This window comes from Watersipora subatra, chromosome 4 (genome assembly GCF_963576615.1).
Source record: "Watersipora subatra chromosome 4, tzWatSuba1.1, whole genome shotgun sequence".
NCBI lineage: Eukaryota > Metazoa > Bryozoa > Gymnolaemata > Cheilostomatida > Watersiporidae > Watersipora > Watersipora subatra.
In genome coordinates this window covers 38,009,150-38,022,569 of record NC_088711.1, presented here as the reverse complement: position 1 = coordinate 38,022,569, position 13,420 = coordinate 38,009,150, and the positions used below count along the sequence as shown (strand labels likewise).

General features: G+C 36.0%; 1 protein-coding gene across 2 annotated transcripts in view; it reads right to left on the bottom strand.

Annotated features, from left to right (window-relative positions):
* The window catches only part of LOC137393279 (E3 ubiquitin-protein ligase TRIM33-like), a 38,689-nt gene extending 34,110 nt beyond the window's left edge, over positions 1-4,579 (bottom strand). For both annotated transcript variants that reach the window (XM_068079761.1, XM_068079762.1), the window contains exons 1-3: positions 4,279-4,579; positions 3,581-4,053; positions 2,338-2,479 (exon numbers count right to left, since the gene is read on the bottom strand). In XM_068079761.1, the coding sequence (XP_067935862.1) occupies positions 2,338-2,479; positions 3,581-4,053; positions 4,279-4,483 (820 nt within the window). In that variant the 5' untranslated portion in view covers positions 4,484-4,579. The remainder of the gene's footprint in view (positions 1-2,337; positions 2,480-3,580; positions 4,054-4,278) is intronic.
* Positions 4,580-13,420: the final 8,841 nt, after the last annotated feature.

The following is a 13,420-nucleotide window of genomic DNA, read 5'->3' as shown; positions in this document are numbered from 1 at the left end:
ATTTGAGTCATTGTCTGAGTCATCAACTATAGAATCTGCCAAAACAAACTGGGCCCTTCGAGTTGATCTAGCAGGTCGTTGGGAAGATGAAGCTATGATTTTAAAAATGTTTTTTGTGTTCTCAAAAGATCAGTCCTTGGATCTCACTAAGTAAAAAAAGCACAAAGGGCATCGACGACGATTGTAAAGCATAAAAATCATTTCGGGGGAAAAAGGCTTAGTATCTTACTGAGTAAAATAACATATCGGTATTGATAACGATCGCCCAAAACGTGTTGAAATGAAACGATACATGTCTAAAATGTAGTTATTCAAGTCCTCACATGTGTTCTTTTACTCTAAAAGTATTTAATTTGATAAAAAAAATGAACACAGACCAATAGCGAGTCTTTTTGTTCACATAAAAGCATAAAATTTGATTCGAGGAAAAAGGCTTAGTATCTTACTGAGTAAAAAAAAATATTGAAAGACGTTTGATAACGATCGCCCCAAAACAAGTTGAAATGAAAAGATACATGTCTAAAATGTAGTTATTCAAGTCGTCACATGTGTTCTTTTACTTTATAACGTATTTAATTGAATAGAAAAATGAACACAGACCAGTAGTAAGTCTTAATACGTAGTTCGTACGATATCGACATTAATGTCGCACCACCCACCAGGATCGATATCGCAAAACGACATTAATGTCGCACCACCTGCAAAAGGGTTAATCTGAGAACGACCTGGCAGTCAGATCACCTAAAACAACAAACAAATCTCAAGTGATAGAAAAATATCTATACCTTCTGATTAAAAATATTTAAAACTTCACATGAGAGACCCTCTAACTTGCAACAAGCAATCTATGCTTTTGATTTATATATAGTTTGTATATGTAAATGTATCTACTGATAAACACGTGCACTTATGACTGTCCTGATAACTTGAACGCTCTAATAACTTGAACACTTTTGCTCGGTCCCTTGAAGTTAGAGTTATCCGAGTTTCACGGTACATATTAATCCACTACCATACTTTGAGAAAACCACAAAAATCAGGATATTACGATGGAAAAACAAGTTTTAACTGTCGCAATTCAGTACATAGACTAACAAAGCAACAAATACCTATTTAGTTGTTAAAATCTGCAATGATATGTAACATTATGTAAACTACTGCCAAGTTTTTACCTTCACCACAGGCGTAGCAGCTAACGGCAGTTTGAGAGAAACTTGACAGCAATGTGTTCGGTACGCTGAACTTTTGTGACGCTGCGTAACAAAAACTTTAAATTTAACTTAAATGAATTTACCTTACTAAACACACACCCGAAGCTAACTTTTAAACTTTTATTAAACTTCTTTTAATTTTGTTGTCTTAATCTTTTTATTAAAAATTATCTGTTTCCGGTTTGGTGAACTTTCAGCAAACCTTTTAAAAACTTTTTCAAACGGATTCGTGGTGAAAGATGGAGGGATGCTGTTCTCATACTTGGTAATATAGTAGCCATTGAGAACCTGCTCGTATCTCAAAGATTACTCGTATCTCAAAGAAGAAACTTGCTCGAAATGCCGCTCGTGTCTGGATTTTCTCATTTGTTGGGGCACTCATATGTTGGGGCACTCATATGTTGTGGCACTCATATGTTGGGGCACTCCTATGTTGGGGCGCTCATATGTTGGGGCACTAGTATGTTGGGGCACTAGTATGTCGGGGCACTCGTATGTTGGGACACTCGTATGTTGGGGCACTTGTACGTTGGAGCACGCGTATGTTGGGGCACTCGTATGTTGGAGCACTCGCATGTTGGGGCACTCATATATTGGGGCATTTGTATGTTGGGGCACCCGTATGTTGGAGCACTTGTATGTTGAGGCACTCATATGTTGGGGCTCTTGTATGTTGGATCACTCATATGTTGGGGCACTCATATGTTGGGGCACTCATATGTTGGGGCACTCGTATGTTGGGGCACTTGTATGTTGGGGCACTAGTATGTTGGGGCACTAGTATGTTGGGGCACTAGTATGTTGGGGCACTCGTATGTTGGAGCACTCGTATGTTGGGGCACTCGTATGTCGAGATATGACTGTAGTTGTTTTAGAGTTACCATTGCAATCATTCACAAAATGTGGATGACAATTAGATATCCGCGAGGGTGTTGATAACCAGAATTTGGTGAGAGCATGCGTGCAAAACTGAAATATATGTTCTCAAATTATAGCAGAAATTATGGCAGGTTATTACAAAGCTTATCAGTTTAGGTTTTGGAGTACCAAAGGATGTTCAGAGCCAGTGAACTTGTTTTCAATTTCCCATATAAAAAATAATAGACAAAGAAGATTAACTACTCACCTAGGCCATTCATCCTGTTCCTAACAGCTTCCATGCAGGTGTTATAGTACTCCTTTACTTCAGCCAGGGCCTTGCTTTCGGCACTATCTATGTCCCCCATTTTTTCCATGACAACCCCGAGAGCCTTTGAGACCGTCTTGTCCTAGGTGCGCAACAAACACAATATTATGCATTCAATGCGCAGAGATTCAGAGGTAAGTCTATTGAGTGTACAAGAGTCTGACAAGTCGATACAGGTTGCATCAGGTAGATGATAAAAAACTCTCAAACAGAATGTTGACACACAGCCATTGCCATGAGATATACTTTGCCCATTAATACATAAAAATAATTTAATATAAAAACTACTTTGTTAGATGCATGCCAGGCACTAAATTACAACGCATAAAAGGTAACTATTTGGAGATATGTAGGATTGACCCATTTCAATAAACTCATAAATATTTTCATTTAATGGAAAATTTGTATTATCTGTTTTGTTTAGATGAAAATGCGCACAATTATTTAGTTTTGCAGAAAAAAATACTTGTCAAATGTCTGCACGCTTAACTCTTTTGCAATGGAATTTTTTGCTTGTTCCAACAGAATTAATTTGCACAGAAAATATTTTGCTGGCATACAGCTGTAAAAGTTAAAGTTTCTGTCATAGAGCTTTATTCTAAAAATTTTTGCATCAGCAGCAAATTCTGTACAGGAAATGCATTTGAAAAATAAGAGTCATGTTCAAGTTTTTTGTTTGGTGAAAGCGGTTGCAAAAGCAAAATGATATTGTTTTCGCAGTTTGACCATTCTCTAATACAAAAATAGAATTATCAGAAATGTCTGAGGCCAAATGTTAAAGAAGCTCACTAACAGAAATACATTTCGGTAACTATGAATTCTGAGGAAAAAGGAAAAATATCTTTCTAATTTTTTTAGCGAAATGATGTCAATATCATAGTTAATATCATAACTCAATATCCTAAATTTATTGTAGCAAAATTCTGGGTGTATAAGTCAACTCAGTGACCCATGATGAAGTTTTTTTATGAGCACCAAGGCGAGCTGTTATAAAGGCTTTCCGTAGCGTAAGAGTTAGGGGATTCAGCAAACCCAGTTCAACATCAACATTAAGCATCAGAGGCCAGCATTAAACTTGACAGTAGTTAAAAAGTTAATGATTATCTTTAATGTTCTCATAGAATGGTGTGTCCACATTAATAGGTTGCCTTCCTAGATCTAAAATTATGGGTTTTGAACATACCTTCTCCTGTAGGTTTACCAGCTGGCGCCGAAGGTTATTTCTAAAAGAGGCAGCGGCTTGGTTGATGTCAGAGCTGGGATGATTGTAATGGTCTCCGGCTATTTCATGGCATTTTGTGCAAGTCACTTTATTACATGGCTCACAGAACAGCTGTAGCTTTTCGGATGCATGCTTAGCACACGAATAACGTTTGTTGCCTCTGATAGTTGTAGAGGCACCATTTGGCAGATCGGTTGAATTGGTTAACGCTACTATTGGATGTTCTCTTGTCAATTTCACTCTTTTGTGAGCCGAGACACACGCATCACAGAGCATGTCTTTACATATCGTGCACGTTGAAGTAGCCGATGTTTGATCATTGCAAGATGAACATTTTATTGTGTTTTTACTCTCTCTTGCCACATCTGCCAAGAGATTAATCCCACAATCTGCCCGATTGCTGTTACATTTACACTTACAACATGTGACCAAATCTAAAATAGACAAATATAACGCTAGTATAACTTGTAGTCGTTCGCATAGCTTACCGAACCACACAGATCAACAGTGTAAAATCAAAAATTCAAAAGCATCAAAACAACCGATATACAAAATTATTCTTTCTAGTACGTGATTTCTTTGTTTTAATTGTTTATTATTTTAGTTTTAATGTCTCGACGTCTAAAATACTCTTACATGAATAGTATTTCATTACTTACTAGAATCCCCTTTTTCAGAACGTAGACACCCTTCATTAATACATTTTCTACAAAACGAATGAAGGCAAACGAGTAAAACACTCTCCACCGGATTGGAGGACCCTTGGTAAGATATTGAGCAATTAGCACATTGACTGAACGCATTAGGTATTTCTTGAGATGCAACTGGAGTACTAGGCTCAACTTTTGGCTCAGGTTCCACCATGCTCTCTATCGCACTACACTTTGGCAAAAGCAAATCATTGAACCTTCACTTTTTGCAACGTTTATCAAAGAAAAACGGCATTTATTATTTAGCCGCCATGACAGTCACTTTCGGATGTGTACGATCGCTTCCGACAGTAATCGGAAGATTTTGTGGGTTAAGTGTCAGTTGTGTGCTCCCGTTATCAGTTTGGATAATGTCATAGAGTTGCGTTCTCTCGTGACTCTTAGGGCGGATAATACATATTTAGTTATCAGTTTATTTGGCTTATTTGGTTACAATTAAAAAAGAAAGAATAGTAACATTTAAAAATTTAGGAGACTGAACATGCTTGAAAACGAGTAAGAGCAATTTTCCTACAATGCTTAATTCCTTTGATTCAGATTGTTAGAATGAAAGGAAAATCTTTGCACTATGGATAAGTCACACTTGCGCACCATAAACAACATATCGCAAGGACAAATACCAAGTATCGCTGTTACAGTTATGTGGCGAACTAATCTGGAGTTTTCCTGTTTACGGACTTGCTGCAAGAGTTGAGAAGAACAAAAAAAATCAATTGCACGGAAAATGCCAGCTAACTATGATGACATGATAGTGAATTTTCTTAATGTTGTAACAGCTGCAACAAATATTTTTTTGACCTAAACCAGATAAAAATATAAGTGAAGTTCTAGTAACATTTGAAGTGCTGTCAAATACAACTTTTGGTGATGACAATAACAATGCACTTTTTGCCGAATATTTTGGTTTTGAAGACAAATAAAATTTGACTGGACCTAGTTTTTTATGGTTGGGCTCATTGATTATGACTGTTCATCAAACGCAAACACACAAAGAGTTTAGTAAAATTGTAAAGCTAATCTAAATGTTTTATTTACAGCTGTAATAAAAGACTGGTATTCAATACCAAAGCTGTCATCTTTTTTCAATTTTCCAAGGTTTCTTTACTAAATTGAGTTTTTATGTGCTTAAGTTAAAACAAGAGTATTTTAATAATGTGTCGTAAAATGCAAACCAAATTATTAAAATGAACAGTAATGGTGTTTTCATTTAGAAAAATGGCAAAATGCCAGCTCATTAAATTCAGTCCCAACCAGTTTCATTAAAATCTTTACATTTATAAGGGTATATTTCATACAAACAGGATATATTTAAAAATATGTCTGTCAATATATTCATGAATGTACTCAAAAGGATGTTTTGATTTCAATCAATTTTCAGACAGCAAAAAATTCCTTTTAGCCACATTAACCTCAAATATGTGTCGTCCTATGCGCTTTCTTTACTGCAGTAAACTACTAATACCAGCCAGTAAATCAACTACATCATTATAAAAATAATACGTATGAAAATTGATTAAATTGTCAAAAAAGTCTTAAATATTTCATTTCAAATCAATGTTTTATAAGCACTCCATCTAAAAATTCAGATGCAAAAAAACAAGTCTTTCATTTGTGCCATAGTTTTACACTTTGTTACATAGTACATAGACATAGTACATAAACATAGTACATAGAATATCCATCTTTCTTTAAACCTCTAGAAAAATTGATATAACGCCATAAAATTAAAACTTGGATTAACAAATCTGCTATTGGTTCCTATTTAAAAACCTGTGTACATTGTAGGGCTAAAAATACCTATCGGTTGTTTTGCTTAAAATTATTTTCCTCGAGACAAGAACCGGTACATCATATCTGGGTAAATAAAAATCCTTAGCAAGCCATAAAATATGTTTTTATTAGTTTTTCATGATATAACGTATACAAACAAAATAATCAAAATAGCTTTGTATAATAAAATTTCTAAAATTAAAATTGTTCAAAAGACATTCATTAAAATAGTAGTAGTAATAGTAATAGCAATAATAGTTGCATCTAAACTGAATAGAATCAGTTAATAGGAGTCTAAAAGGTATTACAATGAAAAGTACATTTGAGCAGTTGATTTTTGTAAATTCTCTGAGAGCCAAATTAACTTTTTAATTAACTAATGTTTGTGTTTCTTTGTCTTTCCTGCGAGTTGATCAAGTTTTATTTTAAGTCTTTAAAGCCTTGTCAGCGTCAACACTTGTTATTGCTTGTCAACACTTGTTATTGCTTGTCAACACAAGCAGGTCCTCTAATCCTAGACAGGGTTAACAACTTTCATCAACTGTGAAAGTACTTAGAACAACTCAATTCCTTTTGAACTGAATAATATTTTGAAGTTTGAAGCTTGTAGCAATCAGTGCAAAAAAAAAACAGAAATAAAATCTGGAGAGCGGTGCTTATTTTACAACCTTTTAAAAATTTTATGTTTTAGAGATAACCGAGAAAACATAATTATTGCAGTAGGCTACACCCAATCTGATAGAGGGTGTATCTTTTTTTTTACAAACAACTAGCTTGTGTTGTTGATGATAAAAAGCTTTCTAGCTTTGTCTATTTCTTCATTAACAAGAACTTTAGTCAGTGTCACTGTCTCATTAGAAACTAATGCCCTGTCTGCAGCCATTTCTCATTTCTCGATCAGCTTGAAATGCTGTCAGCATTTTACCAATATCCCGAGAATTAGTTGTTTAATCAGTTTAATTAGTTTAATTTTATTGTTTAATTAGTTGTTTAATCATTTTGAAATTTTGGAGTTACACTGAAAACTAAAGTAACAAAATTTTCATAATCTTAGCTAAACAGAAAGTAGAAAAAGTTACACAAAACTATGCAAATATAGGAACTAATGAGAAAACAACTCCCCAATTATGTCAGGCCTCGGCTTCAAAGAGTTAAACACAAGTTCTACACAGTTGCTGTAATGCAGTTTAGTTTGTCTGTGCACTCAAGCAATAACTCAAAGGTAAACAGAACTTTGATTATCTCTTATTTTTTGGTGAGGCTATAAAATATGATTTTGTTCAGCTGCCATCTTTAGATTGCCAGCATTGCTGCCTATTCATACCATTCCAATATCAAAGAGTGATGTCAACATGTATAATTTGTATAAAAGATAGTTAAGGCTTTTAGTGGTGCATTCTGTTAGCTAATACTCTGGCAGTCTAGTGCCCCGTAAAAAATCGTTAGTAGTAGTAACTATATGTATGACATGATGGTTGGGTAGTATAGATGGTTCCATTTCAAGCTTTCAAACTGATCGTCTAGGTTCGAATCCCGTGTGATGTAATCGTTCTCCCAATATCTTACTGTCTTATCAGACAGATGGGTAGGACAGACAAGGGCTTATTAAAGTAAAGACCAGCACTGGTAGTAGAATAATTACCTAATGAATATAAGTAACCTACCTAGAAAGCTAGATCTTTATTAAAACAATACTTGCATTTTGGGCCAGCTAAACAATCAATATGAGGAACAGTGCTAGTTATTAACCCCCAGCAAGCGCTATAAGCGTATCTTTAATTGATGTAATGACTATTGTCGGCCAATTGATCTATTGCTTTCCGTGTGGCTTAATGGTTAAGTTCGCCGCTGCTAGATCTGGAGGTCCTGAGATCAAATCCAGTGCCGTGTGGATTTGTCATTGCTAGATTTTAATTGCTTTAATTGGACACAGGGTTTAACTAAAAGACAAACACTGAGATTTCTATATATATAGACTAAGACACTAAGACACTGGTGGTCTAGTGAGCCATGAGAGATTGACATGTGTAATAACTATGTGCATAATTATTCAATCAAACCCGTATTCAGAAATCTGAATACCGGTTTGATTCCTGTGCGGTGCAACTTGTTTTTTAACGCTTTTGGCATGACTTTGAAGAAACATACGGATGGACAGACGGACAGACAGACGGAAATGGCTTTTATTGTAGTAAATATTAAACAGGTACAAACACGTTCACATGAACTACTCTGTTGTTTCCATCCAACAAGCACTAACAGCAAGTCCCTAAGAATATTTTTACTTTTTACGTTTAGACTGTGACATTGTAAACTACAGTCATACTTCAACTTACGAGCTTAATGCGTTCCGAGACTAAGCTCGTATGTTAATTTGCTCGCATGTTGGTGCAATTTATTTATATATAGAACAATTGAATATATATTGATTTATTTATATATAGAACAATTGAATATATATTGATTGGTTTCCATACTCTAAAAAATGCAAATAAAACACTCAAAACAAGATATTGTAACAGAAAGAACATGTTGGTTTTTGTCCTAACTTACCACATGCTTTCAAAAAGCAACAAATAAAAAATAATGCAAGGAAATGTGATTAATTAAAATGTAAAATTAAATACATACAATAGCAGCTAACGCTAGCATTTGCCAGGGAGGGAGATATAAGTTATCCTTCATTACGACAGTTGACTTTGATAAATCTGGATTTTATCAATGTCTTAACAGACAAACTTAGAAGCAAATCTAAAAGCCAACTTTCATTTTCAACTTAACGTAATTAAAATTTCTTCAGCGTTCATAGTTTGAAGTTTCTCGCTGGTTAGCTAATTTTTCCTTTGTTTCGCTTTCACGACCAGCCGGCCGTTTTAAGATAAACCTATCTAAGGACGTTTGCCTTTGTCGCCCTTTCAACATGTTGCGATTAGGATGAACACAAGTGTCGTCACAAAGAGTTAATGCGCGACTACTAGCCAACTTGTCCGAATGTCTATTTTTATAGTTTTGATAGATAGCACCCGGCCTTTTCACATGGCATTGTTTCAGAACGCTGTCACTGGCCAATTGTTTATCTTTTATCCAATGTCTGAGCAGTCTCTCCATCAGCGGTCGTGAAGATCGCTGTGCCGTTTATAAACTATCGTTAGTCCTTTTGCGAACTAAATGCCCTGAATATTATCCTTCTGTTTGATAATTGTGGATGTATTTCTGTCAAATTGCTGAGCTAGCTCAATCACGCATATATATTTCGCATATTTTTCAATAATTTCCCGTTTAATATCAACTGTTATCATTCGCTTTTTCTTTGCATTATTTTTCATTTTACTGGCAAACTTTCGGTCAACGTACAGTACTTTTAATTCACATAATTCTGCACTGAAAATCGCGCCAAAAAAAAACACGATACAAAAGTATAACCTGAGCAGTTGAAAAATACAGAGTGATGCTGTTCTCATAAAACACCTTCGGCATACTTGGCAAGTGACTCACGTGCTCGTATCTCAAACATGGCTCGTATGTTAGTGCTAACACTTGCTTAAAAGCTGGCTCGTATCTCAAGTTTCTTGTATGTTGGAGCACTCGTAAGTTGAAGTATTACTGCACAAGGGATCTGACAGCATCATAGCAAAAAAGCATCAATTGCCACATTAGCTACTTTTAAACATATAGACTGCGTCTGTTGAATTTTTCATATCATCTGAATAAATTGGGCTGTTAATTACAGCAGAAAAGAAGCAGAACCTACATATATTCAGATGGTACGCTTGACTTAACAAGCTTGTTACAGTCGCGCTACTAAACTTGTACTCTCCTAAATCCATGTACTCAAGAATTACATAATCAACTTTTTAGCTAGTGTAACTAAACAGAGTAAATGACTGACCAACTTTTCCTTAATACGTTATAATAACTTTTTAGTTCTTAGTTATATAACAGACAACAACTTCACGTAATTTATTTATTTTCACAGATCCTCACTGACTCGTTTGCTTTTCAAGTTTATGCTCTCGTTACAATATTTGGTTTTTCAAATATTTATTCCATCGCTCTTTTCATTCTGGGAGATGACAACTCCTGCTACATCAGTAAGTCTGCTGCTCTGAAGGACATCAACTTTTTGTTGCTAGCGCCAGCAGTCTTTTATACTCTCTATCCCAAACTTTTTTAATATTTTGTGAGTTCTGATAAATGCCAAGCAAGACAGATTATGGCTATAAAAAAATTGTATTACTATTGTAAGAGTGGTTGTGCGCATCCCATCACATCTTATTCTACTGCAGGATTTGGAGTTGTCTGTCGTTGTTTTTGACTGCAGCTAGCTAACAAGTTAAATGTTGACTTGCAACAATATTCACATTACAGTTATTTGATATCAAAAGATTCACCATGCCTTACTCTGCTGTGTTGTAGGTGTAAAATATGTGGAAATGTGATTACAAGCTCCTAAAAGCTCAAAAACGAACAGTTAATCGCAGCCATCACTAAACCGCCATAGATTAGAACCTCTTTTCAAAACGGCTCAAATGGGACGTAGTTGGGATAAGATGGCTTCTGTTTACACTTTCATGCAACCTCATTTGTCAAAATATTTTCACAAATGTATTTCACGCATTCAATAAAACTATGTCTATTGTTTTTACGCGTCTATTTTATCATCGTTGTAATGCTGTCACTTTCAGCACTGACATCTCAAAATCTACCGTAAAAATTTGTTTAATTTTTTAACCTTAGCTCGAAGGAGTCTATATCATTGTCAGATAAACATGACGAGCCTGTTGGTCACCTGTGATAATCAAAAAATGCTGCAGAAATTATTCGCAAAGGATGGGTCCCATGATCAGATTACGACTAGACGATTAGACCAAGCCGAAACAAAACTGTAAAGTAGCGAGCATCTATATTTGATACGGGGTCTTTAGTAAAACCCGAAGTGTTTGTCATAAACCAGTGCTGCGAGAAGTTTTATATTGAGCCTTTTATTGGCCTTTCAATTTACGTGAGAACATCACGTGACAAAACAATAACCAAATGTAATGACTACGTCAGAGGAATAAACTGATTCCTATCTACAGCGGTTTTGTGATGGCTACGATCAACTGTTCGTTTTTGAGTTTTTAGGAGGTTGTAATCACATTTCCACATATTTTGCACCTACAACACAGCAGAGTAAGATTTGGTGAATCTTTTGATACCAAATAACTGTAATATGAATTTTGTTGCAAGTCAACCTTTAAGCTTTTAATAATATAATATTACTTATAGAGACAATATATACAATCAGGTTCATTTATTTAGTTGGTTACATCAATAAAATAATAATAAATAATGATGGTATGCTTCTGTTATGTAGCGACAATGCTTGGTAGTGTTCTCTAGTAGAGAAACACACCTCCAGGACTAGGTTTTTATAAGCTACCTTGGTTGGTCCTAACGCTCATCAAGGGCTTCTTCTGGAACTGTCAGATTAACCTGAAGGGATACATTTTGCAACACATCCAGTCTGACAGAGCCAGGTAGTCATTTTACTTGTCCAATGTGCGAAGGACAGAGGTGGATCTTTAACGTGCCCACATTGTCAGTGTGGTACACGGGGCCTCCAAGTTAAGGCCTAGATTCGAAAGACCCAGCAATTTAGGGTTGAAAGCTTGCTGAGAGCTTTTTGTCAGATTGGCATTAAGCAGGGCTCGAACCACCAACCCCATGGTTGAAAGTCAAAGATGATACCACTAAGCCACCCTGACGCCCTGGTTACATCAATAACCTAGCAATATGGCTGTCCTATCTGCTGGCATGAGACACAAAATGGCGGAGAAAGTTATAATTACAAATACACAGTACTAAATAAGGATACAAGTGGATGGCTTAAAATGTGTCTGGCATCAAACGAACAGTACATGAACATCTGACTTGAAGTTTGTTTATGCACAAACTAAACAATATAATACAATAATATGATGTTCCTTTCAATTTATATTATTAATAACTCTGTATCGTCAACTCTTTATTGTCTACCCTTTCTCTCGTCGACGCCCCTCTGGTATTCAGATGTCTCTATCATCTCGCCTTACAGAAAGCTTTAAATTGTTTTGGCTATTTCTAGGCAATATTCCACGTGTTGTGGTGTCAATGTATCTCTCTTCGATAATATTTACATGCCAGTGTCTGTATCTCTTATGAAGAACCGCTCCCTATCCCCTTTATGACACTGGTGACAGGTAGGTGTCAGCCGGCTGGTGACATTGGAGTAGGTCTATTTTTATTTTAGGTTTCTCAAGTACAAGATATGATCAGTCCAAAAAAGACTAGATTCGAAAACTAATCGTTTGAGGATCAGATAAGGAATAACACCGAAAAGACGACTTGAGCTCTAGTTTGGTGGAGAGCTCAACAACAGGGGGCAGTTTTTGACAACCTTTCACATATATCCAATGCAAACATTTTGGAGCAGGTCTTCATCTTCAATAAGCCAACATTTAAATCTTTTAGCAAAATTTCAACTTTTTTAAGTACAATTTTTATTCATTTTGCAAACTTTCATTCCTTTACCTGCTTTGACCTTTGACTTTTTTCTCATGCTTGACCTTTTCACATATCAATTTTTAAACAGAAATTTATGAAGCTTAGGAAACTTTCAAAGCTTCCTTATATTTATAGACGACAACTCTGCATCGTTAATTCTGCATCGTCAACTCTGCATCGTCAACACTGCATCGTCAACTCTGCATCGTCAACTCTGCATCGTCAACTCTGCATCGTCAACTCTGCATCGTCAACTCTGCATCGTCAACTCTGCATCGTCAACTCTGCATCGTCAACTCTGCATCGTCAACTCTGCATCAACTCCTCTGAGAGTGAAGAGGTGCAGACAACTCGGCATTTGAGTGTAGAATTTCTCTGAGAGTGGCAAGGGACTGACGCACCCAACCCACACGGAGAGATGAATACTTAAAATTGATTCACTCTTTTTTTAGTCTCTATTATTACTCAACCTGTTAGTGTAAAAGTCCAGTGCAGACACTTCCTCTTCCAAGTACACCTCTCTACCTACACCCAACTCTACCTACACTCCTCTACCTACACCTCTCTACCTACACCTCTCCAACTACACCTATCCGACTATAAGCCTGCAACTACAATCCTCCAAACACACCTCTCCTAGTACACCCCTTCAACTACACTCCTCGTACTAAACCCCAATCATTACTCCAAGTTCACCACTTCAAGTGCACTCCTCCATGTACAACCTTCTCAAATACATGCTTTCTTAAGTACATCTGACTTGATGCCTCTAATTCTGTCGTATGACATGTTATGG